The sequence below is a fragment of the Neolamprologus multifasciatus genome, chromosome 4, assembly GCF_963576455.1.
Source record: "Neolamprologus multifasciatus chromosome 4, fNeoMul1.2, whole genome shotgun sequence".
Classification (NCBI taxonomy): domain Eukaryota; kingdom Metazoa; phylum Chordata; class Actinopteri; order Cichliformes; family Cichlidae; genus Neolamprologus; species Neolamprologus multifasciatus.
In genome coordinates this window covers 24,087,159-24,114,386 of record NC_140442.1, presented here as the reverse complement: position 1 = coordinate 24,114,386, position 27,228 = coordinate 24,087,159, and the positions used below count along the sequence as shown (strand labels likewise).

At 40.7% G+C, this 27,228-nt stretch overlaps 1 protein-coding gene across 5 annotated transcripts in view; it reads right to left on the bottom strand.

Annotated features, from left to right (window-relative positions):
• grin2ba (glutamate receptor, ionotropic, N-methyl D-aspartate 2B, genome duplicate a) overlaps window positions 1-27,228 on the bottom strand; it is a 145,252-nt gene that overhangs the window by 11,242 nt on the left and 106,782 nt on the right. For all 5 annotated transcript variants that reach the window (XM_085157776.1, XM_085157773.1, XM_085157774.1 and 2 more), the window contains 6 exons: window positions 21,982-22,135; window positions 20,546-20,671; window positions 17,269-17,498; window positions 17,000-17,160; window positions 15,932-16,119; window positions 8,093-8,331 (listed from right to left, as the gene is read on the bottom strand). In XM_085157776.1, the coding sequence (XP_085013902.1) occupies window positions 8,093-8,331; window positions 15,932-16,119; window positions 17,000-17,160; window positions 17,269-17,498; window positions 20,546-20,671; window positions 21,982-22,135 (1,098 nt within the window). The remainder of the gene's footprint in view (window positions 1-8,092; window positions 8,332-15,931; window positions 16,120-16,999; window positions 17,161-17,268; window positions 17,499-20,545; window positions 20,672-21,981; window positions 22,136-27,228) is intronic.

Genomic DNA, 27,228 nt, shown 5'->3' with positions numbered 1-27,228 from the left:
GCTTCCCATAATGCACTTCTTCACTCATTTCTTTTCACTCACACTGTTTATATGCCAGTCTGCAGTTAATCATTCGTTATTATTAATCTTTGGCTCTTTTCAACAGTGCGTTTTTTATCCCGTCTCCCTCCCCTTCCTGTCAAAAGGGAGGTTTTTTTTCCCATTGTCGCCAAGTGCTTGCTCGTCTGATTGTTGGTTTTTCTCTGTATTATAGTACGGTCTTTACCTTATATCATAAAGTTGCTATGTTAATAAAATTGAACTGGACTGAACTGAATTGAATTGTAACACAAGCCAACAGAGGTGTTTTGGCCACAGTGTCCACCCATCCATCCCACATATCTGACAGAAGCGATAAAGTTTTACATCAGTCAATCCAGGTTGTCTACATAGACCAGGCAACCAAGGGCACTAGATTTATGATTTATTTTAAAGATGGGGGGTTAAGCTACCTGGAGAGGACAGGATAGGCCTCACGACTGAAAAACACACAAACCCACCAGCAATCAGTCAATCTTATTTTTGTCGTATTTTATGTCATCTCTTCACAGTGGGTACAAAACTGGAAATGCACTGATATGATTCAAAATTTATGTTTCATGGTAGTTAATGGCACAGAAACACAACCAACAGCCAATGACATCAGATGTGTCGTCTCATAAAAAAGATGAAGGGGGGAAAAAGAGTCGGTATGTTTAATGAAAAACTTTGAGACGGCAAAGCAAGCAAACGTAAAAAAACGCTACAGCTTTCGGTATCGATTCTGTCAACACCTCACTGTATACGGTAAGGGAAATAGATGTCCTTTATATACAGAAATGTGGCATATTCACTGATGTGAAATAAAGTGGGGCAGTGCGAGTGAGCAAACAGTGTGAAGATTCAGAGAGGATAGTGCACCTTGATGGGTGATGATTGATAAAGGCCAAGTGGCTGGAAGAACTCCTCGGACCTCGCCAATCAATACTTTTAATCAATGTGATTAGAATTCAGCTGAACAATATCCTTCAGCAGTTATTAGGGATGAAGAGAAAGGCCAAGCCAAGGAGACACTAGCTGAGGATCATAGTGACAGAAAGACAAACTGCTCCATTTGCATTCAGTGATCTACGATACAATATTCAGATAAAAATGGATGTACAGCAGAGCGCAAACCAGGCTTGACAGATGGGGACTGTAAAGTATCGGATCAATTCCCGACAATGATTTTACTCATCTTTTTTCCCTGCAGATGACGACGGGAACCACTGTTAGAGATCAAAGATCATCCCATTGCAGAGGTCAAGGTCCCGTCATGAGGCAAAGTCTGTCTTGGATGTCAGATCTTCTTCTTCTCCTCCTTCTTTTACCCAACAATATCATTACCTGAGCCTGACTTTTCCTTTCCCAAGCCACTTGTTTCTAGTAATTAATTAGTTACATGGACAGTGGCTGCATTGCAGCAGAAAGGCTTCATCCCTCATTCTTCTTTTTAAATAATGTTGTTACTTCTTTTAATTTCACACTCGGTTAACAGCCAAGTACGCAAAGCTTGACAGTGGCTAAAACTAAGAGGCTAATATAAATACAAAATGACTCAACAGTATTCAGGAAAGAGCACACGCCCACCTTTGTGAAATTCCTCTTTTCTTTTCCCCCAACTCAGAACCATCTTTTAATGTTTATCTGGTCCTTCTCCATGTCATCTGTGTTTCCTTTTTTCCATCTGGCTGTTTGTATAATTACTCATCCCTTCATCTCTTTTGTTTTTCTTATTTTATTGTTCTGATTACACCCCACCTGCTGCCGAATCTGTCACATCCTCCCTCCCGTGACATCTATGATATAATCAACTTTTGGGAAGATTTTTTTTTCTGCGACATTCAGCTTAATTTGCCGGCAAGCTTCCCTCATTAGCACTTAACCTGATAGCGGAGGGTAAAATTAACATTGTAGCGATTTACAGGGCGAGATCGAGATAAATATTTGCACTTTTTTAAAAAAACTTTCTTTTATGCATGAATAAGCAGTAGCAACCAGCCAGAGAAAGAATGAGAAGCATTGAATCTTGAACATATAACAACGAGACTGCATGCTTAATCTTCACCAGCAGATTTTGTCTACTCTGCAGGCCTACAAAAAGTAACAGTTGGCAGGGCTGGTTTGGTCAGGATGTGTAAAAGAAATAACGGCGGCCAGAGAACTCCTCAGAATCCAAGGTATCACATCAAAATCTATAAGAGCTCCTGATTGCAAATAGAACAGCGTCTGAACAGGTAGCGGCGTATAATTTAATACAGCCTGAGCGTGCTGTAAGCATGTGTTCCTTAATGCAAACGAACTTAGCCATGACGCGATCTGAGGCCTGTGAAAAGTGGAGCGATTAAACCTCTAATACATTTACAGTTCTTAAGTCATTAGAGGCTTTTAAATCAATATAATTAATTTGTTTCAGTGATGCAGGTGGGACCTGGAGGAGCAGGTAGCCGGGGGGAGAACTGCTCACAGCTCTGCCGAGGGGGGGAGCGCTAACCGACCGTGAAGCCATGACCGGAGCCACGTGACTCACACCAGCCGTGGCAGATGTCTCATTTTTTACACCGCCGAGCTTAAATGTTAATTGCTGCAATAACAATAAGGTTTATTGGATTATGCTGTGAAATTAAAAAAGCGGAATCAATCGGAGTGGCAGAGTAAGAGAGAAAAAGAGGGAAGAGAAAGCACACGGGTGGAGAGAGAACACTCAAGTAAATGAGAAGGAGACAATGCAACGTCTTGGCCAAAAGATAATAAACAGCAGCTTCCACTGTTCCACAATTCCCGTGATCGGTGCTACACATGCAAATCGACACTCCCAATGAATATTTCCCCTGAATATTTTAACATGCTGAATCATCTGGCTGTATTTGCGGACACACAGCGTTCATTTATTTTGTCACATCGCAGCAAAGACGCCGGTAATTTCTGTAAATGAGAGTAATCGCTGAATGTTACACAAAGCCTAATTGGTCTCTGATCCGGTTCCCATACAAATTGTAATGATGCAATAATGAAAAACAACAACCAGCCTGTCTATGGAAAGGAGAAATCGGCTGACATTTTAGCAACAAGTATGCCATGCTCGTTCTACAAAAAAACAGACACGAACAGGCGTAAACAACGCTACAGCACAGGCGCAAAATTAACACCACACAAAATAATCAAAGTTGAGCACTGGAGCGGAATATGAGAGCAAGGAGGGGTACTTTTTTCTCCTTTTTTTTTAAAATACAAAGCCTTGTTTTCTTGGCATAAGCCGACCCAGCACCACAACAGCATATCAAATGGAGGCAGAAAGCAGCAGTGTGTGGCTTCTCTGCTGTAAATTAGCCACGTGGTTTAGCATGCAGTGTTTCACCTTCACAGGCGCACAGTGAATTACACCGGAGCCATGTCAAAACAATTGGAATGCAAATCAAATACCTTGGGGGTGACTTTGGTCTCCTGGGACCCAGTAATCTACCCTCTCCGGTTCTGTGGCTGATTTTTTGTTGAGTGAAGTATTGATTTCAGCTCAGCATTTTGTAAATATTTACCTCATGGGCATCAGAAAGGCCAGGGCATCAAAAGTAAAGGAGAAAGCTCTCTCTATATGTGTGTGTGTACTTTGGCAGCGGTAGTTTGATTTGGGTAAGTGGAATGCATCTTTGAATTTTTAGAATCTCTTAGGCTTTAAAGAGTAAAGCACCTTCATTTGTGAGCCATTAGAGACAGTAATGAAGTAATGAGTAATGATGGTGACTTCACAGACGAGGACGATTCAGTTACGCAGAGGTTAATTTGAATTATAGCCAGCTGGATGTCTTGTACCACCTACTTTAGAGCAGCCTTTCCACTACCAAATAGCTGTTTTGGCTGCTGTCATTCATACCTGTGAGCTGACAATAATAATTATTACAATGAAGAAAATTGTGGAAACTGTTATCACTAGTCGCTAAGCCTTCAAGAGGTACTAGTCATTTAATCTAATTGTTTACATTTTAATTGATGCACAATACCAGTAAATTGTTGTGTCCAATATATTATGCAGCCATCTGCCACCAGATGGAGCTGCACCCCCGACATTGTTGTAAAAAACTTAAAACTCTGTTAATTGAGGCCTTATATTGTAAGTTAAGCATATTGTTGTATTATTGCCTTGTTGCCAATACAAGCTAAGGGCTCAGTTACATGGGCCTAGAGACTGGTTGGCAACCATCTAGCAACCACAGGTTGCTAGGGAAAAATTGTATATTTCCCAACTTTTAGGCAATTGCTTGCTGGCTGTTGTTGGGTGAAATAAGTGGCAAAAAGGGCGCTGCAATTAGAAATATCCTGTCTCATATTGATGCTCAGAAGCTAGTTCATATATTTATTACTTCTAGGGTGAATTTTGCGATTTCTTATTATCGGGAAATCCTAAAAACTCCCTGAAAAGCTGTCAGTTGATCCAAAATGCTGCACCTTGAGTACTGACAGGAACTAAAAAGACAGAGCATGTTTCTCTCACACTGGCTTCTCTTCACTGGCTTCCTTTTAAATCTAGAATTAGTTTAAAATCCTTCTCCTCACTTAAAAAGTTTTTATCAGACTCTATCTTATCTTAAGGACGTCAAAGTATTTTGTCACCCCAATAAAGCACTTCCCTCTTCCCAGGCTTACTTGTGGTTTCTAGAGTATTTAAAAGTAGAATGGGAGGCAGAGGGTTCAGTTTTTGGGCCCCTCTTATTTATTCATTTATTTATTTATTTAACACTTGGTACAACAGTTTCCACAGTTAGTTCTTTCAGACAAACCAACCACACTTTCTATCAGTAAAGCACTGCAACCATGTGTGAAAAGGAGCAGGAAGAAGAAAATATTCTTATTAAACCCTGCCCCCTATCTACAATCCAACTTATATTGCAAGTGGGAACCAAAAATCAAGGAACAAACTAACATTAACATTTATCTCCGGTCCTAACTCAAACCAAACAACAAATTTACAGTCAGAATATACCACTCCACATAGTAACAAGGAGAAAAGATAAGTAAATAAAATAAATGAAGCGAAAAAATAATGGATCCTTTTTTTATTAACTCCAATTTCATTCACATTCTTCATATTGAGTTATTGTTTTAGACATGTGTAAATTTATACAATTCTTTAAATTACAATGAAGAGAGTTCCACAGTCGTATACACCGTTGGACTCATTAATCTTTGTGTAGTCCTAGCTAGCTGATGCTTAAAATAAAATTTCCTTCTGCTGTCTTCTCCCCCCGAACAAATTAAAATTACTCTTCGTAACTTTTTCTTCTATTTTTAGCCTTAAACATAATTAATAGTGTCCGTAGTTTCACAAAATCTCCTAATTTTAATAATTTCGATTTTATAAATAGTTTATTTGTATGTTCTCTATATTTAACGTTATGAATCATTCGTATCACTTTCTTCTGTAATAAGTTTAGAGGTTTTATAGTATTCTCATATGTATTCCCCCAAACTTCGACATAGTAACTAAAGTATGAGAAAAACAATGAAAAATATAAAATGCACATTGTTTTGTAGTCTAATAAATCTCTTACATTTCCCAAAATATAAATGTTTTTAACCATCTTCTTTCTAATATACTCAATATGTGATTTCCACGTCAAATTTTCATCTACTATTACACCCAAAAAACGAAATTTAGTAACTCTTTCAATCAATTCTCCATTAATGGACATAATGACCTCCTTTACACGATTGCCAAATATTATGAATTTCGTTTTTGTCAGATTCAAAGATAATTTATTTACATCAAACCATTTTTTAATCTTAACATCTCAGAAATCATAATTTCAACCAAATCTTTCAAATTCTCTCCAGAGCAATAAAAATTTGTGTCATCTGCAAATAAAATAAAATTTAACCTTTTTGATACGTCACAGATATCATTAATATATAAATTAAAAAGTTTAGATCCCAAAATAGAACCTTGAGGAACGCCACATACAATCTTCAATCTTTCAGAGGTATTGTCGAGATAATGTACATATTGTGACCTATTTTCTAAATAACTCCTTAACCAATTCAATGCCACTCCTCTCACACCATAATTATACAATTTAGAAATCAAAATAAAATGTTGTAACGTGTCAAAAGCTTTTTTAAATCAACAAATACCCCAACTGTGTATTTATTATTATGGGTTGCAGATGAAATATTGTCAATGAAAGTCAACAATGCTAATGCCGTTGATCTATTTTTACGAAATCCAAATTGATTTTCATTTATTTGTTGATTTTTTTCAATAAAACTATCAAGTCTTTGCGCAAAAAGTTTTTCAAGCACTTTTGAAAACTGTGACAAAGAGACACTGGCCTATAGTTGTTAAAACTATGCTTATCTCCTGATTTATATAAGGGTATCACTTTTGCCACTTTCATTCGATCAGGAAATACTCCTGATTGTAACGAGAGATTACAAATATAGCAAAGAGTAGACTTATACAGTCTAAAGTCTTTTTAATTATAACCATGTCTATACTATCACAGTCAGTAGAGTTTTTATTTTTAAAGTTTTCTACAATTGCTACTATTTCTTTTATGGTAATATCAGCTAAGAATATAGAATTAACCACTCTACTTTCTCCTTTCCAGACTTCCTTATATTCTGGGTTGTCATTTTTTCTAATTAAATTTGCTGAAGTGGGTCCAACATTTACAAAAAAGGAATTGAATTTGTTTGCTACTTCAGTCTTGTCATCGACAACTTGATTATTCTTAATGAAATAAATAGGCTGATCTGAGGGTGTGTTCTTGTTACCCAATACTTCTTTAAAAATATTCCAAATGCCCTTAATATTATTCTTGTTTTCCTGAAAAAGTTTATTATAAGAGTCTTTCTTGGCTTTCCTCAATATCTTCAGTGGAACCAGCTCCCAGTTTGGATTTGGGAAACAGACACCCTCTCTGCTTTTAAAATTAGGCTTAAAACTTTCCACTATGGGTGACCACGGCAGTTTTGTAGCAATCAAAGCAATTGTAAATGGGTTTTTGATGCAACACTGTATACTGTGACTAATTCTACCTAGCGACAGAAAGCAACATCCCACAACTGCTGGCCAGTCGGTTAGGGAATACACATTTTTTCCTAGTGACCAGTGGTTACCAGGGGCTTTAAGTCAGCATTCCCCAAGCCCCGGGCAACGGACCCGTACCGGTCTGTCAGCCGTTTGGTACCGGGCCGCGAGATTTGAGGCTCGGGGGTGAAATTTATGGTTTTCAGGGTTTTTATCGTTAACTTGGTTTCCCTGGGTCTTTTCCCATGTCGTAGTTGTGTGTCTTATTTTGAAAGAAATATTTACGCGTTACCATAGCGACCAGAGAGCATTAAGGGGCAGAGAGGAGGATGTTACTCTCAATGTTGCTGGCGCATTTCAGGAGGACGCTGCTAATAAAGTTACACAATTACACAGTGAATTCACGTTTATTATTGTATTTACAACATATCACCGTTTTTTGTCCTGATTACATCATTTTATTTTGTTGTATTTATCCTCTGACACCTTAAAGGCCGTTCTGTGAAAATATTGTCTGACATTAAACCGGTCCGTGGCGCAAAAGAGGTCAGGGACCGCTGCTTTAGATGACTTAGCTTTAGCAATAGATTTTACAGCAACTACCATCTACCACTTGCAACCAGTCAAGGTTGCCAACAGGTCTCTAGGCCTGTGTAACTAGCCCTAACTCAGAATATTTGATTTATTTTTAATATTTTTGGCGGCCCTTTTATGGCTTTCTTTTTGATATAAACAGTGAAGACTGATAAGAAAGTGGAGACATGTGGCAAAGGGCCGCAGCCCTTTGCTATGCGGCATATGGTCGCCTGCTCATTCCAGTGAGCTAAACCAGCACCCCAACTCACAATGTTTACTACACAAGTAAATATGTAGCAATGATACGAAGGGTACAACATGAAATACACTTACTGAAGTATCTGAATTGAAAAATTGTGTGTTTGATGGTACTCCAACATGCAGCTATTATCTTATTTGGATAGCTAGGGTCAAAGTATTAACAAAGAGCCTTTTTCTTGCTATAACAGCCCACTTTTCCCCACCCTTTCTCACCCTGCTGATTGTGAAGACGAAGCCGGGCCGGCCGGAGCAGACGCCCATGAAGCAGAAGCGCAGCTGCCAGTAGAACCAGTGTTCACAGATGAAGGTAATGAGTGAAAGAGCCATGGCAGCACCTAGCATGTAGAAAACGCCAGCCATGTTGTCCACATCCAGCTGGCTGGACATCACCTCATTCTTCTCATGGTGGCAGATCCCTGTCAGCCAGAGGGACTCCAGCTCCTCCATCTCACCTGGATAGAGGTATTGGCATGAGGTTTGGGGAAGAAGACAAAGGGAGGGAGAAAGTGACAGGACGAAGGAAGAAACAGATGGTGAGAAGAGATGGACGAGGAGCACGCCAACAAGAAGGGGATTGGATGGAGGTGAGACAGGAAGGGCGTACGTGGACGGACAAGAGAAGAAGAAGGAGGGCACAGTGAGGATATGTGGGGGAAGTGTTTTTATGTTTGAGATGTGGAATTGAAGTAAAGAAAGGAGTGTGAAAAAAGGGAATGGAAGTATTATATAAAGTAGAGAAGAGGGACATGATGTAATAACAAGATGGGTATTGGAGGACATGAGGGATGGAGAAAATGATGCAACAGAAGAAGAGAAGACGGAAGATGGCGGGCAGAAGAGAAAAGGGGGGTCAGGGTGGTTAGAAGTGAAATACAGATCTTAAATTCTGCAGCAGCTTCACAGCAGACAGAGGAAGAGTAACACACACGCCACCAGTCACATGTTAATCACATTAGTCTTATTTGCATTGTTTTCTCCAAATAATTGCATCTATAGGTATCTGGTATGCATCTGACGCTAGTCCCCGAGCTTGTGCTTGCTTTTGTGGGTCACCTTCTGTTTCATCACGAGCTGTTCTTTATCAAAGCCGACTGTGGCAGGACAGGCGTCGGTTAATTAATCATACATTCAGCCGCTGTCGCTCCACGTCAGCGCAACTCCACCAACACACAGCCCAGCCTGGCCTCTGAGCATCAACAAGCGTCTCTGCAGCATGTAAACGTAAAAAAAAGAGGCACTGCATGCAAAGGCATAAATACAGATACATCACCCAGCTGCCTCTACTTAGATCTACTGATAAACAGTAACTGGAACCCTTGTGCAGCTATTCTGACAGTGGCATCTCTAGTTAGGGCTGTCTCCTGGGAGTCAGGATGCCACTTTGTCATTAGTTTTCATTTAGCGCTGATTTTAGTGGGAAAACCTGCTCATCTTTTTGTTGTTCAATGGACATCAGAGAATACAGAGTGAGAGGAGACAATAACTGTAGTTGACTGACTTAAAATCCAGGACACGGTTACAGTGTTTCACACTCTCATACAGAAACTGTCCTCCTTTCACACTGATAAGACTGAGACTAAGACACTATTTAATAGATCTTTTACTGAGTCTGTTTTATCTTTTCCTTGGTGTCATGGTACAGTAACCTATCTCTGGAGGACAGAAACAAACTGATGCAAATTGGGAAGCTGCGAGGTACATCACAGCTCAACTTAGAGTCTCTGTATACCAGACAGCTGCAGAGAAGGACCAGCTCCATCTTAAATAATGACTCCCACCCCTTTTGTTGGGATATTCAGCTTCTTCCCTTTGGACAGAGGTTTGTAGTCCTTAAATGCAGGAGAAAGCATTAGAGAAACGACTTTGTCTTAGTTGCTATTCTTTATTAAGCGATAGCAAATTTGCTTATATGCCTTTTTTTACTATTTTTACTGGAACACTCTCACTTTTTTCCCTTTTATTTTTCTTATTGTGTCTATGTGACAATTGTCCAGTATTGGCGTCTGATGTCTGGTAGAAGGGTTGCCTGCACTTTGAACTGCAAAACAAATTTACCTATCAATAAAGGAACCTGAGCCTAAGAGTTTGTTCAGGACTTGTAAGGAGTGTTAATAAAGGTTAATGTAACTGACGGCTTTTTGACTTCAACCCTTTTCCTCCAGTCCTCCAAACCCCTCCCTACAAATCCCTCTAAACATTCAACTCAAGATTCACTAACACCTCTAGGAGCCTTTAGCAGTGCTGAGCGATACTGCAAATTTTGGTATCGATCCAATATCAAGTGAATTAAGGGCAGTATTGCCGATGCCAATACCGATACTTTTAACGTATAAAAGAGTGTCATGATTTATGAGCTGAATCGTCGTTGATTTGCCAAATTCTGAAGAGATTTTAATGAACATCAAATGACAGTGTTGTGATTTTGTTCTTATATATTGGTACTGTTTTTTTTTTTTTAAGAGAGCCGGAATGTAAATGTGCCTGTCTTTAAAGGCCTTTGTGTCAGCTCCAGTTGTTTAAATGTGCTATAGGCTATAAAGAATTGACGTAACAGTGAACAGAAAAAAGTTCAGCCATTTTTCATAGTGCATGTTGTAGTGCATGCAAATGATAATAAAAATCTATTCAACACAATTCATACTGAACTATGAGGATAGAAACAAAGTATCGATCCAATTGCATTAATATCGATCTAATACCAATACCAGTGTTGGTATTGATACTATCAAAATTTGGATCGATCAGCCCACCTCTAGCCTTTACATGAATCTCATGACTCATGTCACCTGCTCCTGACTCAGGCGAAAATGATAGCTATCTCTGCTTAATGATCAAGTCCATGACATGAGACTGCAAAATGAGTGGAATGAAGTGAGTGGAATTTCAGTTATCTAGGTCTATTCAAGTGGATTTTCACTGTCTGGTTCAGTTATTTAATGACTCAGTCGCACTAAAATAGAAATTGGACAACAAATGCCTTACAACTAGGAAAAAAACTGGTGGTTGCCTGGTGACGGAAATGCTTTATTTATTTATTTGCATTTTGCATTTGGCAATTGAAGATGTTGCAGCAGCAAACTATTTCCTACTGGTTGATGATGTTGCACACTCAACCTCTGGGGAACCAGAGGTCTCTTTCCAATGGGGGACTCAACTCCTTAACTCAGCTGGTTGCTATATTTTGGTTATAGTATTATAAAAAAAAAAAAGAAGCAAGGTTGCCACTACATAATCGAAATAAATCATCAACCTCCAGCAACTATCTCAAAATGTGAGGTTACAAGGTTCTTGCTAGACTTAGGTAGTTAATCTGAATTTTTATTTCAGAATTTCTATCTATGTATATGGCAACGATTTGTGATTTTTACTGATTTATTACAATTTATTGCCATATTGTCATAAACAGATTGCATGCAACTAAGAGACCAACTAGCTCTTATTTATGTCTCGAAGCAGCAAAGTTACTTAGAAGTTGGCAACTGACTGCGAGTGGTTGCAAACCAGGTCCCCATCTTCAAAAGCAAAAAGCAAATTTCAAAAAGCAATGAGATTACAGTTAATTGCACATGTTCTAATAACTTCGGTCATGCTGCGGTCTGCTTTCCCTAGTGTGACCGTAGCATAACCAATCTGCTGTAACTCTGAGGGACTTCTACACTTTAAAGCAGCATTACAACATTTTTTGAAACATGCTTTTTTTGTGGGAGCAGAGAGTTACACGTCAAAGCCAGCCGTTTCTTTGATTTTTGTATGATATAAGCTAAGCTAATAGCTTAGCTAGTAGCTTAGCTAGTAGCTTAGCATAATCTGTTTGTTTAATCTCCAGAGAACATTAAGTTGCTATTTTATGCCATGAAATGAGCCAATACTGTAAATGATTAAAATGCAGACTAAATACCTGAGTTGGCTCTATCGTCTCATCTAAGCCAGAAACTACATCTTTAACTTCTATGGAGCTTTGCTATGTGATAAACAAAATACAGAAATCTTTCTTATTCTTAATTTTAGTCACTGTCTAAAATCTAATAACCTTGTTACAAAATGTCATATAAAATCTTAAAGAAGTATACTTTATGACTGAATAAGAAGTAACTATTACATCACCGATGCCTGGTATCTCTGTAATGATGCAACAGGTCTTTCACTGATTTCAAGGGCAAAAAGTTCATCAGAAGCAAACGAATGATTCCGTTTAAAAGTGAAACGGGAAATTTTGCAGTTTAACTTTCAGGACAGCTGTGATATATTTTTTGCTCGGGCCTGCGTCAAACTACCCCGACTCTCTTCCAGCCTGCATATCAGGCCACTGCGCTCGCCGCATGAGTCTGATCACTTTCTAGGCCACCAGGAGGGGAGTGGATGGCGAGGCGTGGCAAAGTGACATTGAAATCCTGAGAGGGGCCAGACAGGGCCGCTCAGTTTCTGTATTAATGCTTTTGCAGTGGCACACGGGAATGTTACAGCGAGCCGACCCACATTCACATTTGCAAGCAGACACATAAATTACTCTCAACTAAGTTCGACGGGTTATTAAGTTAATTCTACAACTAACCTAACTCATCATCAATAAGCAACAAGCACACAAAAGACTCTTCCTGAATCGCATGTAGGTTGATAAAAATAAACCTGTGTCATAAATAATCAGAATCTCTACACTGCTTTTACTTTATAGCCCATTGCACACACACACACACAGAGGCAGGCACTCGTTTTTGGAGGGCTGACCCATATTTACATGTGCATGCAAATACACACACACACACAAACCCGCACACTAATGCACACACGGTTTAGAAATACACCAGGAGCTATGTTGGCACCTCTAACTGGGACACACTATAGCAGGCCCCTGAGGGCCCTTGGCTCAGGATGCTCACAACACTCTGGACCGTGCCCAAATAAACTAGCTACACCATACGCACTTGAACCTACACACACACAGACACACACAAAACTTCCATTACACTTCCCATACTGAATTGAGCTGTATATCAAAACCAGGCTGTTAAAGTGGTTAAACTTCACAACTAGCCATTGTTGGTGACGTTTTAATTTGTGCGTGACGAAGAGCTCAGAAATGGACATTTGGAACGCATTTTATTTCCTGCTCATTCACAGACTCATTAATGCTGCAGCTACAGCTGGGACGAAGTGTTTCTCTAAAGAACAAACCCCGGAGAGCTTTGCACAGTCTCCCATAAACGGCAAACATGATCATAAACCACCAGCTTCCCATAGTGGGAGCTAAATTTCAACTTGTATTCCTAACGTTTTACTTTTTCACTCTGCATTTGAGATACAATATGTGGGAGTGGACTTACAGTACATTTTACTCGCAGAGCAAAGCAGACGCACAAGAAAAAGTATGATTTTTATCCTAGCTCTCTCCAAAATCCTTTCCTGAACAGATGGGAGTGGGTGAGATCAACAATTTTACAGTCTGAGAGCGATTTTTTTTCTTGCATGAGTGAAGGGAAGGGATTTCAAACATTCATGAAAATACTGTATTTCACGCTAATACAGTCCAGACTGTAAGTATATAGACAGTTACACATTTCTTAGTCTTCAGGCTCTGTGCCTCACTAGTGATACAGAAAGAACTGTGTGGGAGATATAGCTCTTCTATCACACAGTGCCAGAATTGTAGCAGTTTTAAAACGAAATTGGCTTTTCTTTTTTTTTTTTTGGTGTGGAAGAGTTCACATGAGGCTTGTAGCTAATTCAGTTACCATTTAGTTTGAGTGGGAGCACCCTGGCAATATGCAGAGCAAAGAGTCGGCCGAGCAAGTGAAGAAGATAAGAAATTATTAGAGCCGTATCAAAGCTAGTTGGTTTGCCAAAATCAACAGTTGGGTTCATACTCAAAAGCAAAAAAAAAAAAGAACGCCTGGTAGACGGAAAGGAGCACATGGCAAGAAAAATCTCAGTATAACAGCACAGCAAGTCAAGAATGCTGTTGAGGATTGAAAGTCTATTAGTTTAACCTCAGTGGATTCACCGCCGCCAAACTCATGAGAGAAAAATCAAGAGAGGAAAACAGGCAGTTTGTAAAAAATTGTGAAATGACCCTTAAAACTAGCCAGTGACAAACATATGGTGTTAAAAAGGTATAGCCAGTGACCCTGACCCTCCTCCTCTGTCAAATGTTGGTGGAGATTCTGTTTAAGACTGCACAGCTGCCAAGGAAACAGTCAATCAAACAGCAGTTTGCACGATCGGATTCAGCAAAATTCACCAGAAGAAACTTTGTGGTTTTTTGGACAAGACAGCCTTAAACATACTTCTAAGTCAGGGGTCGGACACCTTTCTGATGATGAGTACCATCTAAAATTTCCTCAGAAGTTAATGTGCCATATCAACCATCGCATTAGCAATAAATTTAATAACGCTCTATATGAACAGTTACACACTATATAGATCAACTTTATAGAACTATATTTGTTTGCAGATGTTGGCATAGTGCAGTATTGTATTTGTGTGTATTTCCGTGGTGCTGATGCTGCGCTGAGCGGACAGCTCCTGAAGCATTTGAAGTAGCAGAATGTGGAAATTTCAACATCGCTTGAAAAAACTGCCAGCTAGCAACGTCCCGCTAAGTGATTTTTAACTAATTATAAGTTGAATCTGGTAGTTGGGGTTGTTAGCTAAGATACCGTTATTAAGAAGCGGCACAACTAATGTCTCTATGTGAGCTAATTTGCGATGTGCACCGGTGGCACGGCCATTTATTTTTTTAATGCACCTTCTCAGATTAACTCACTGCGTGTCGTGCCATCAGTTAACCCTTCGCGTGCCAGCTGTGGCATGAGTGCCCAGGGTTACCGGCCTTGTCCTAAGTAATCTAAAGGCTTTTCAGGCAGAGGAGCATCCTAAACTTCCTACTTCAGTCACATGATCTCACTTAAAGCGAGCTCTGTTTCAAATGTCAACAAAAAAGCGGGGGAGGAATTAAGTCTGAGAGGACTTTAGAAAGCTGCTGAATTTACCTGCTTTTGTCTGAGATCTCCAATTGGTGGTCAGTAAGTATAAACAGAGAATCATTGCTCGTCCAGTTTCTTTTTTTTCTTTTTTTTAAATCAAAAATGCAGAACCCAAAGAATAAGAAAGTCTACACTGGACAATATTCATAAGAACGAGCCTACAGCAAAGCCTCAAGCTGTTCATATTGATGGAGCTTTAGTTTTCTTCCCCCCATTATAGCTCTTACTTAAATCGCATTTTCATACGTTTAGTTCTTTTTACTGCTGGCAATGATGTATGAAAACTGTAGACATGAAGTCATTAGCTAAGATTGGAAAAATAAAATGGTGCAAAAACACATGAGGCACTCAGTCATTCAAATAAACTCACAGGTCAGCCACGTTTGTCAGATCCGAACTCTCAGCTGCTTGTCTGGGACTTTATCTGCTCGTTCATATGTGACAAGGGTGGGGAACTCCAGGCCGATGTCCTGTAGGTTTTAGATCTCACCCTGGGTCAACACACCTGAATCAAATGATCAGTTCATTACCAGGCCTCTGGAGAACTTCAAGACATGTTGAAGAGGTAATTTAGCCATTTAAATCAGCTGTGTTGGAACAAGGACACATCTAAAACCTGCAGGACGCCGGCTTGAGGCCTGGAGTTCCCTACCCCTTATATGCGAGATGCCCTCAGTACTGCACAGCTGTACACACAAATGGTTTTCGTGTCTAACAAGGGATCGTAAGGTTTTTGAGGTGCATTGAATTTCAAATTTGCCTGATAGTAACCTGGGTTAGCTCATCTGATAATTGTTTTTCAGCTTGTCCTGCTGTCATAACACAGTTTAAACAGTTTGGTGAACACAATGTTATCCCAAAATAATAAGTCAACAGAATAAGTTGGGCACACCTATCCTTTAATATTTGCTTCAAGGTCACGGAGAAATTTTCGATCTGTTAACGTCTGTGTTAAGCTGGTCTTATCTCTGCGTCTATCCGATCCGTTTATGTGTAATTATACAACTCATCGCATCAGCACAGCTGCGCACGTGACATCATTAAACGGTGGGGTGTCAGCTCGCTCGCTCACCGTCTCCAAAGAGCTGCAGGATGGCCAGGTCCACATGTCTCTTCCAGAGCGACTCCTTCTGGATGGCGATGCCGTACCCCGTAGTGGCAAAGATGTAGCCGCTGCCAATGGTCACCAGCTTGCAGCCCTCGTCCCTGCCAGCCATGTAGTTCAGCACGGCCGCATCGTAAATGAAAGCATCTAGTTTGCTGGAGAAGAAGAGAGCGATGGACAAAGAGGAGGAGCGATAGGTTACAATTAATTAGCACTTGGGAGTCAGACATCACAGCTACAACATTCCAATTAACCTGCTAAATAGCTCTAAGCTGCTGATAAGTCTAATAGACTTCCACTTGGTTTGCCAAAGGCTGGGGCTGGCACACAAACTGGCGAAAAGGCGCACTTGATGAAACTGAAGAGGGGGAGTGATAGTATTATTGGACGTATTCAACTGAGATATATTTACATGAAGCAAGACAAACAAGAGAATTTCGCAGTGATTACTTTTTAAGTCCTCGTAGCCTGAATTTTACACTTCTATTGAAACAGACATTCTGATCATTGTAGTGAGTCCAATAGTGCTTCTGGGCACTTTAAAACATGATTAGGACCATTCCAAAAAGCATTCAATCAATTAAAATGAACAAAAAGCAGATTTCACCATAATATGTGAAGTGAAAAAATGCACCACTCAGTTTAATTCAGTTTTTTTCATATAATGCCAACTCACAACAACAGTTGCCTCAAAGTTCTTTATATTGTAAGGTAGACCGTACAATAAGACAGAGAAAACCCCAACAATCGGACAGCCCACTAAGCCCTAGCACTTTGCAACAGTGGGAAGAAAAACTCCCTTTTAATAGGAAGAGCTTCCAGCAGAACCAAGCTCAGGGAAGGGCAGTCATCTGTACAACCAGTTAGGGGTGACACTGACCGAAATACTCTTTTCAGTATCTCAAGTAATATATTCTAACACAATTTGCCAGTAATAGATTTGTGAAGTTTAAACATAAATGTGGTCATTTTCATTTTGACATTTTTCTTTTTTAACTGAAAATAAATGAATCACTTTGTTGCAAACATGCTTACCCAGACTTGAGACTCTGCAGAGCTTCATTGACATTTCTCTGATGAAACTTTGTCATGTAGGAGTGCATTTCTGGGTAGTTGTTTCTAATGTTTCTCTCTGTACTTCCATTGGGGACGGTGCCAAAACGAAACGGAGGCGAGAAGTCGTTGGGACTCTGGAACTGAACATAAAAAAACAGAGAGGCGTGTAAAACTCTGATAAGTCTTCACACAACATTGGGTAAGGACGAGCGAGTGGCACAGCATCAAACAGAAACCTTTCACCTTACCTTTTTGTCTGACAGACCGGATACCTGGTCCACGTACTCCTCCTGGATCATGAAAGCAGCCAGGTTGGCAGTGTAGGAGGCCAGAAAGATGACAGCAAAGAAGGCCCACACTGATACCATGATCTTACTGGTGGTGCCTTTGGGATTCTGCACTGGCACAGAGTTGTTGAAGACCAGACCCCACAGCAGCCAGATGGCCTTGCCGATGGTAAAGGATGGACCATGGGGCTCTAAATTAAATAGAGTTATTGGTTAAAGACAATAGATCACTTCTGGAGCAGTTGAACAATTCTCCAGGATATCAGTGATCTATTTAGAAGAACAAAACCAAAAATTAGAATTAATTTGCTACATATATTTATTTTAGGATTTCAGTATGATCAAGGAGTTTCAATTTTTCCCCTTCTATGTGTCTGAGAAAGAAATTTATCCAGGACTTTGCTTCATGACAAACAACTAGCTTTGGTTTAGTGCTAATTAGCAAGCGCTTGCTCGCTAACATGCTAGACCTGAGTAGCCACTTGGATCTGGCTTCAAAATAGAGTTTGTAACACACTCAGCTTTAAACTGTAACTTTACAATATGTTATTTGTATCTTACTGAGCACTGCGTCAGTGCTTCGCAGCCATACAGTATACGAACTCACTGTATTAACCAAGAAGCTAGATTTAGCTGATAGCATGACTCCACCTTCTTGTCCAAATACATTCCTGAAACGTGTCCTTCACAAACCAGCCACCGTATTATACAGTCATGTGAAAAATAAGGTTTTCACAGGACTCTATGAAAACTTACCATGCTCTATAATTTACTAGTTTGTAGAATCTCCTTTAGCATCAGTAACATGAAGTAATGGTTTTCTTTATGATGTTATCTTACAACACTATGGAGGAATTTTGGCCTACTCTTCTTTGCATAGTTTATTCTGTCCATTTAAGTTTGCAGCCATTTGTGTATGCACAGCTCTGTTAAGGTCCTATCACAGCATTTGATACAGGTTGAGGTCTAAACTTTGACTGGGCCGTTGGACCAACTTGATTCTTTTCTTTGTCATACATTTTGTTTAGATTTGTTTCACTTGCTCGTTTGATTAGATTTGTTGCTGTTGGACAGTATTTTGTAAAGAACAGAGTTCATGGTAGACTCAACAACTGCAAGGTGGCCAGGTCCTGTGGCTGCAAACCAAGCCCAAATAATCACCCTCCTCCGCCATGCTTGACAGTTGGTATGAGGTGTTTGTCCTGTTATGCTATGTTTGGCTCTCACTGTGGATTATGGACAAACCTGTCCAAACCGAACTGTTCCAGATGTTTTGTGGTTTATTCAGAGGCAACTTTACAAACCTTTTTGGAGAGAAGAGATTCTCTCCTGCAAACCCTTCAAAAACAAGTGACACTTGTTCAGTCTTTTTCCAATTTTACAGTCATCAACTTTCACATTAATATTTGCTAAATGAGGTCTGCAGAGTCTGAGATGTAGCTCTTGGTTTTAAAAAAATATATTTTTATGATATAATACAGCTTTACATGATGACAAGCAAGACCTGCTGTTTCATGTCACTTATACAATCTTATATGTGACTGCAGTAAGTAGATTTTCTTTGTTTTATGTAATTTGTTGGAGCGTTGTTGGTTCCATTCGTCTACGAGTTGACAGACTGGTGCATTACAGCCATTATGCTGTGATTAGCAGTTGGTTCATAATTTGTGTGGGTATGTGTGATTGTGTGAGAGAGAATGAGAGGGTGTTTGTGTGCAACCACGTGGGTGTGTATTGTTGTGTGGACTGTTTGTTCATGGACAAACTGTCCTTATCGTGCCAAAAATCTCCTTTGTGAAGTTTGCAAGAAAGTTACTTCAATGAATTGGGGCAGAGATTTTACAAATCTGCAGCCGAGTCATTGATATGTTATTACATCAGATCTTCTGACTCCAAACTTCGATCTGCACTCTTCATGATACCAAACTCCCACAGCGCTACAAGCAGATAAAACAAGGAGGCACATAGAAAGAAAACAGCGCTTCAGGGAGGAGTACATCTTCTCTAGAAGCTGATGAAGGATGAGAGGAATGAAAAAAAGATAACTATTGTCTATATATAGCCACATTAGAGATAGAGAGTTGAGGGAGACATTGATTTTTTTTCCCTTGTTTCTCATCTTTTCAGCTGAGGAGATCTAAGACGAATGCTGTCAGAGTTGACGCGTGAAATATGAAAATGAATGCAAATGACTTGTCCGGTGTGAGCAGCGCTGGAGGATTTGCTGAAACCTGTGCACTACAGACACAACTGTAAATGATAAAAAGAGAGGCCGGTGAAGGAGGACGAGGAGAATGAAGTCAATGGGTCAGTGAGGACAGCTGGTCTAGGCTATATGTGGAGGTGGCCTGCAATGTGTTTCTGTGTCTCATTCATTTTTTGTGAACAATGAAAAACATTTTGTACAACACGGGCCAACTCTTGTATTGTTACAGAAAGGAAGCATCTGTACCTGCACTTGTTTCTTTGGAGCAAATAGCTACTCGGACTACAAATCTCACTGAACACTCCTTCTCTGAAGAACCAAATTACTGGCCACCATTCTCATTCATAAACCTCACCAGCTAAGACAAGTAACCTGTGAACTGATACTGATCCACAACATTTATTTCTGTGGATCTTATTAGGTGTTTAGTGTCATATCCACAATTTCCAATTTGGCTGTCAGTTCAGATGCTTTCAAAAAAAATCTGAAACAAAGAATAAAGCCGACAACAGACAAGTAAATGCTGGGTAGTGCTGGTAAACATGCAAGTGTGTATTGCGTATATCAAAGTGTTTATCAGCTATTCCTGTACCTAGTATGTGCGTTCAATACGTGTGATGTTTGGACCCAAGGTCACTAAAATATCATCTCACCTTATCAAAGAAATCTGAATAGACCTGCTGCCTGGGCTATGTGCACAGGCAACATGTGTACATGTGTTTTTCTGAAAATCTTCTAGGTCACAGAGAGCAGCTGCAGCACACAAAACAAAGTTTTCAACCAGGATGTCATTTTGTTGTGGTAATTTTAAGACTGAAAACGTGACATTGTTTATTTATTGGTGGATATTAAACATAGATAAACAGATGAAGAAGGCAACCCAGCTATAAGACTGTTTACATCTATATCACTGAATGGTTTAGTTACCAACAGGTACTGTGTGTGTGTGTGTGTGTGTGTGTGTGTGTGTGTGTGTGTGTGTGTGTGTGTGTGTGTGTGTGTGTGTGTGCATGTTGCGCTGAAGCCTCTCACCTCTGCCGTCAGCCAGACACCGGTTGTAGCCCACAGGGCTGAAGTACTCAAATATAAACACAGCCACTGCTGACACCAGCAACAGCATCACGAACATCATCACCCACACATCCGCACTGAAGGGCTCTGGAGGGCGAGAGAGCGAGAGAGGGAAGAGGAGAGAAAGATGAAGGGAGAAGGGGGGGAGCATGGACAGAGAGAGATAAGTAAACGGGTGGGGCAGCGGTGGGGTGTGTAAGGAGGCAGAAGACGGGGAATAGACAAGAGACATTAGCAGAGAGCGAGGGAGAGGGAAAAAGAGCGAGGGCGGTGGAGAGAAAGAGAAAATGAAGCAAGAGAGAGGAGAGGGCAAGAGAAATATGCAAATGTGGTGCGCCAGATTGAGAAGAGGAAGGAAGCATCAGAGAAATGGAGTGGGAGTGGGAAATATAAGAGGGCAAAGAGACAGGGAGCAAAACAGTTAGCCGTATTATCATGCACTCCAGTGTTCGCTGTGCAAATGTGCTGAAACTTGGCTCCTATCATTTGGCGTGGCCACTAAATCTCTTTCTGTTCAACTTTTAAAGGGGAAAAAAATCAAACAGCGTAATAAAAAGTCATCACTGTCCGTTTGTCAGGAAGGCGAACGAAAAGACATTTGTGCAAAAATTGCTTTTAAACTTAACTCCTAAGAATTCTTGAAATCTTTAAGTCGAACCATTTAAGTGAAACTGAAAAGTCTGTACAGTTCGAAAGGATGCAGCTTTACTGTACGTGTAAATATAAAGATATTAAAATGCAATTTGTCCTCTATGGTGGACTCTATGGATCATTTTGGACTCCACCACCAGTACAAACTGCATACACTGTATGGGTCTGTACTATAGAGGGGATTTTGTTCTCTTTAAAGGGGCTTTGGTGGAGCTGACTAGGGACAAAAGGACCATTGGTCCACATACAGTTAAATGAAGGAGCCTGTCTATGCTAGCTTAACAAACATGCATGCTTTTTAATGCATTTTAAGCATGACTAAATTAAACTCCACTTCCTGAACACAGAATGTCTTTAAAATCCTGATTTTCATTTGTGTGAAGGCCAAAACCTTTCTGATGGATGCCAGATTTTATGCAAGACAGAAGGGCTGTTTGTGCACTGGCCATTAGGCCATCCTACATTCAAAATGCTGATTTAAAAAAAACAACTTTCCAAAACCTGCCAGATCAGAGCACAAATGAAGATCAATCCTTTAAGAATAGTGCTTAAATGCCTGGTGGCTTATCCATTATTGTGTTTTTGTTTAGTTTTTTTCAATAAACTGCACAAAAGAAGACATTCCTACAAGTTTGACCGGTCTCTCCTGGATCAGTGCTCACACAGGTCAAAACACAGCCTTTGGTCTCTTCCCCTGATCCATCTCTGCCACCCTCCCCCAACCTTTTCCAGCTCGCCTTCCTCACCTAAGAAAGCCGAGGGCGAAACGGTGCCATTGCTGCGAGAGACCATGACGCTGATGCCTGTCTCAATAAAGGGGACGGAAAAGTCAATGACCTCTGACCTCTCCTCGTTGATGGTCAAGGAGCCGACGGCCATGTGAGCGTTTTTTAACACCACCTAGGCAAGATGCAAAAAAAAAAAAAAAGCAGAAAGAGAGAAAGTGTGTCTGTTATCTGTTTCTCAACACATCTGTCAGGCAGCTATCAATAACAGAGGCAGAGTAAGGCAATGAATGGAGTCTTGTGTACTGTGGCAACAAACACATTCAAAAAAACTATTTCAATGGAGATCGTTAAGAATAGTTTATGGTCATAAAACAGCATAAAAATAGCATATCAGAGCCATCGGTTCATTTGAAGGTGACTGTGCAGTCTTTCTAAATGTGAATCAATCCTGTTTGGCGATGTAACAGAGACAAAGGTGGACATCCTTATAGTTTAAGATCATTAATGTGGAAAGCAAATACTGTTTATACCGTCTATTCAGGTTCCCCTCTGCTTCAGGATGAATGAAAAATGAGCCTTCTGGATTATCTAACATGTCAATGGTAACGAGCAGGTTTCACGATAGGACATGTTTTTGTACTGACTTTAAGATCAATGTTATATCACATGATCACATGGTCAGAATTCATAAGCATATGGCGGCATCCTATGTCACAGGTCGTTATGTAGATCATAAACAAGGCTGGTGTAATCACAGAGTTAATTAGTTAACAAGAGCACTCAGACAGCGCAAGAAATAAAAAGTGTGTTGTACAGCTGTCTCTATGCCCTTTTATGTGATGCATTACTCAATATGTGACTTTTTTTAAGGTCAACTTTGACCTCTGGCACTAATAATAAAGGTCGAGGTCAAATGCTTAGCCAACTTGTGAGTAAAGGTTTTACTGATTTTCACTTTTGGTGTGCAATTGACCTGATTTTATTGGTATCTACCATCACACATAATTTGAAAATGATATCTCTGAAACTGTGGATGCTAGACTGCTAACAAACAGACAGACAAACAAACAGACCTGATTATGTACTGCCTCCCTAGCTCCAGATATCTAAAGGTCATAGAAAGCATGAGTTAGACCTATGCTTTGTTTATGGAAGACATATTAAAGGGATTATTGGGACCAAAATTAAATTTAGGGTTTTTTTTCTCTGTCCTGTATTTATCCCCTAGTGTTTTTTTGTCAGTTTCACAGTTTTAAAGATATCAGCTGAAGGGATGTCGGCCTTCTCTTGAATATAAAGGAAATAAATGGGACTTGATTTGACACATTCACCTAACAAACAAAAGATCCCCAGTTTGATCCCAGGAATGGACACAAATTCCTTTACGGTTGTGTCAAATCAAATATGTGGCACCACCCGCTCTGCCGACTTTAATAAGGGAGCAGCTGAAAGCAGTTTTCTTTCATGAGGGAAAAAGTTCCAAAAAACACATTTGAAAAATTTAGCAGTAATGTCTCGCTGTTGTACCCACGAGCCTCTCCTGAAGGGAGGATGGATGCTTTCTTCGGCTGACTGATACAATTGCTGAGTGTAGTTTGATAGAAGGAAATTGGTTCCTATATTAAACTGCTCACAACAGGGATTGTGGATTTTTTAAAGTGATTTTTTATTCAAGAGAATATTCAAGAGAAAGCAGACATTTCCACAGCAGATATATTTTAAAATGCACATTAAAAGAATCTCAATGACAGACGGCACTGCGGGCTGGAGGAAAAAGCATGTCGATTTGATTTTTGGTTGGTGAACACTTTAAACTTTAGAGTGGACCTTATTTTTGGTCTTATTGTCAAGCTGCTCACTTCCTTCCAATAACATCTGTCCCAGAATATATACAACACTTTACCCTCGTCTTCAGTAACCACGCGGAGCAAAAGAGGCTGAAACACCAACCTCTCCAAAGAACAAAACCACAGCTCAGTTCCTCAAGTTAAACTTTGTTCTGAGAAACGGAGAAAAGTTGTAGTTCCTTTGTAGTTCCCTTCTCCTTGTCCATTAACATGTATAAAACATGATGCAGACAAGGCACTCTCTATCTGCTAGCTGTCCAAAAGAGTTTTCTGGCATACGAGGGAGATTAAATTTGATATGAGGTTAGGAAAGAAAGGATACAAAACTGTGCAAAGAAACATGAGGCTAAGAAAATGGAGGCAATGGAGACAAAGATGGAGCGCGGTAGATCGAGACAGCACACTTTCCACACATATAGCACTCGGACTGGACACTCGTGACGCTCGCCAGGGGACGGAGAGGGGGAGAAAGACACAAAGAGGGAGGGAGTAAGTGGGTTACCACAGTGGGTCAGGGCTGCTTGAAATAGCCGCCCCAATGCCTTCCTCTACCTGCCTTCCTCCCCTTCCATACCTCTGCACAGGTAGTATATTTAGCCCCAAATTTCTACAGCCCTACAGCACAAGTGGGACAGGACTGTCTCTCAGAGTTAATAAGGCGTGTGTGACTAGTGTGAGTCAAAGCTCCGCTGTGTGCTTCAGTGTTATAGTGAGTGCGCGCACACAACGGTGAGTCATAAAAGGGAAAAAGACAAAGAGAAGCGAGTGAACCTTTGTTCGCTACCTGTGAAGTGGACCTTTACAGGCAGGGAGAATATTACACATCTGCTCTGCACATTATCTGCAGTGCTTTTTTTTTTTTTTGTCAAGTGTTTATGTGTGCGCAGCATGTGTGTATTTGTAACTTTCCGATCTTGCTTATTCTGCCAGCATATGAGTATGGATGTGCGTGATTGCCTTTGTGTGTGCGTGCCTTAATGTGCGAACATCTCCCTGGGGAAGACAGTGAGTCCAACCAGCAGCGTACTCACTTCCTCGCTCCCCGTTCGCTCTCTCCATCTCCCTCCTACGACTTGTTCTCTCCGTGTTATGAAAGTGACCCATGTGGGTGTTATTGAGAATGAGTGAGCGAGGTTCTGCGTTTGCGTGTGTTTACGTGTCTTGGCTGGTGCGTGCGTGTGTGTGTGCCCGCGCGCGCGCGCGCCAGTCTTTATGTGTCTCTGCTAGCGAGGCTAAAATTCATGTAATCAAGCGTATTGCCTCTAATATTTTAGATTAGGTGCACTGGGGGCAGCGCAAGTCAGTGCAGCCCATGAAATGTGACACTAACTGCTAGAATTGAGTTAGGACAAAATGTAGGACTTCTCATCACATTCATTGATTTTCTTTTTTCTTTTTTTAAATTTGATCTTTTGTCTTTGTGCGCTGTGGCAAATTGTGAAAACGCCCTCGACGATCTCTGCGAGATATCCGGGAGCGCGCTCAGACATGTTTCGTGCAAGTGTGCGTCGCCGTCAGTCCAGATCTCGGTCCGCCGTCAATGTGAGATATGCTGCAGTTTTGGCTGTTCTCCAAGCGGAGAAGGACGCAGGTCGGATTTAGTTAGATCCAGCAGTTATGGCGGAGCTTTGCTGAAGTGTGAGAGTGTAAATCTGACCTTACAAGTGCAACATAAAGAAACGGTCTCACCAAATAGGGTTTCTTTGTGTCTACATGTCTTCTTTGGTTCATGTTTTTCCTTGCTTAGTCAGACATTAGAGTCTGCATGGGTAAGAGAGGTGGATAAATGCCCCCCTCCCCCAGTCTATTCTCCTAATGACCATTCATCTGTGGAGGTGAGAAGGAGATGGCACATTACAACGCTTTTAGTCAGGGCGATAGAGTTTATTACAGGTGGCCACACTTACAGCTCGGTGCCCACTAAATAGAGGTTGACTGTAATGGCTTTATGTAAGAGATTAAATGTGTCAGTAAATTGAATAGCAAAAGTGTCCACGCAGGAAAAAGCAGACACGTAAACTCATCTCGTCTCTGTCTTCTGTGACTTCTGAAGGCTGCTCAAACTTTATTATCCACGCAAAGTTGGGCAAAGCCAAAGTCCTTCAGTAGCAACTCTGACAAAACATGTTCTCAACCCGTGACCTTTGGGGTCCTATTGATCTGTTTGCCTTCATTAACAAATGGCCAACGTCAGACAGCACAAGTGCAGTTCGCTCTTATAGGTTGAAGTATGGGAACTGACAACGACCTTAGCTTGGGAGCAATGTCGATTAGGAAATGTTTCAAGCCCGCAGTGAATTGTTGCAGCTGACTGAGCTGAACCTGGGGTGAGGTGCTTAACCCATCTGACATAAGAATTAGGCCCGTGTGGCAGAAGCTTGACCCGGAAAGGGAAGCTTATAATTCAAGGTATGAAAACGCGCTTCAAAGAGGAAACGAACCGTTCAGGCAGCCCCTGTGTGAGTTAAATATAGCTCAGGACATTGAAAGCAGACAGTAACTTTGTTTCCCCTTTGATCTTTTATTCACCTTCACCTCCAACTTGGCAGTAACTCCAAGCATCCTAATGCGGTCCGCTCATCTCAGCAGAACAAGAGAAAAAAGAATCACACTGGCTGCATGGTAAAAACAACAAGCAGCTGATATAACGATGCAGTAAGAGGCAAAGGGTACACAGCTTTGACTTTATATTTCTGCTGTCCAATTTATGTAATTCATTTTGTAGCGCCAATAGTTTTGGAATGGCACCTTTTATTGTTACTTCAAACCGAACTTTGTTCTCTGAGCAGATCAGTGGATATGAGGAAACCTCAGTGCCAGTCCACACCAGCTGATGGCTAAGCTAATATACTTCATACTCATTCAGCTGGGTTTATAGAGTTGCTTTGGCCTGCCTAAAGTTGATCTTGCATCTCCAAGCCACTTTGCAACCCACCTCCACCCCCAGCTACTTTTTTCACACTGTTTTTTTCTTATTTTGTGGTATTTTGGTTATGTTTGTGCCCTCCAGAGAGGGCTTTTTTAACCTAAGGAAACATACTTGCGTCCAATCCTCCAAAAACACAATGCTGACTGACTGGAAAAGTGGGTCAGAACAGGGAAGGGAGCAACAGCGGCCATTACCACAAATGGGTGAAGCACGAGAAATACAGCAGAGAAGCCTGGCTGGTGGCTGTAGTGGACATTTTTCATTGTTTTTAACATTCGGGTTCAATTCAGCTCTATGTATCATATACCTTTGTTCTTGTCCATAGCTGGTTAATGGACCAATAACAACACAAGCAAGAGTCCACAGACTGTTTGTCACACTGCCCCCTGGTGACAGTGAAAAACTACAACATGTCGACAATGGTCTGCTAGGCCATGATGTATGTATGATGTGTCTTAACTGATTGCGATTGATTTCTGGTAGTTCGTG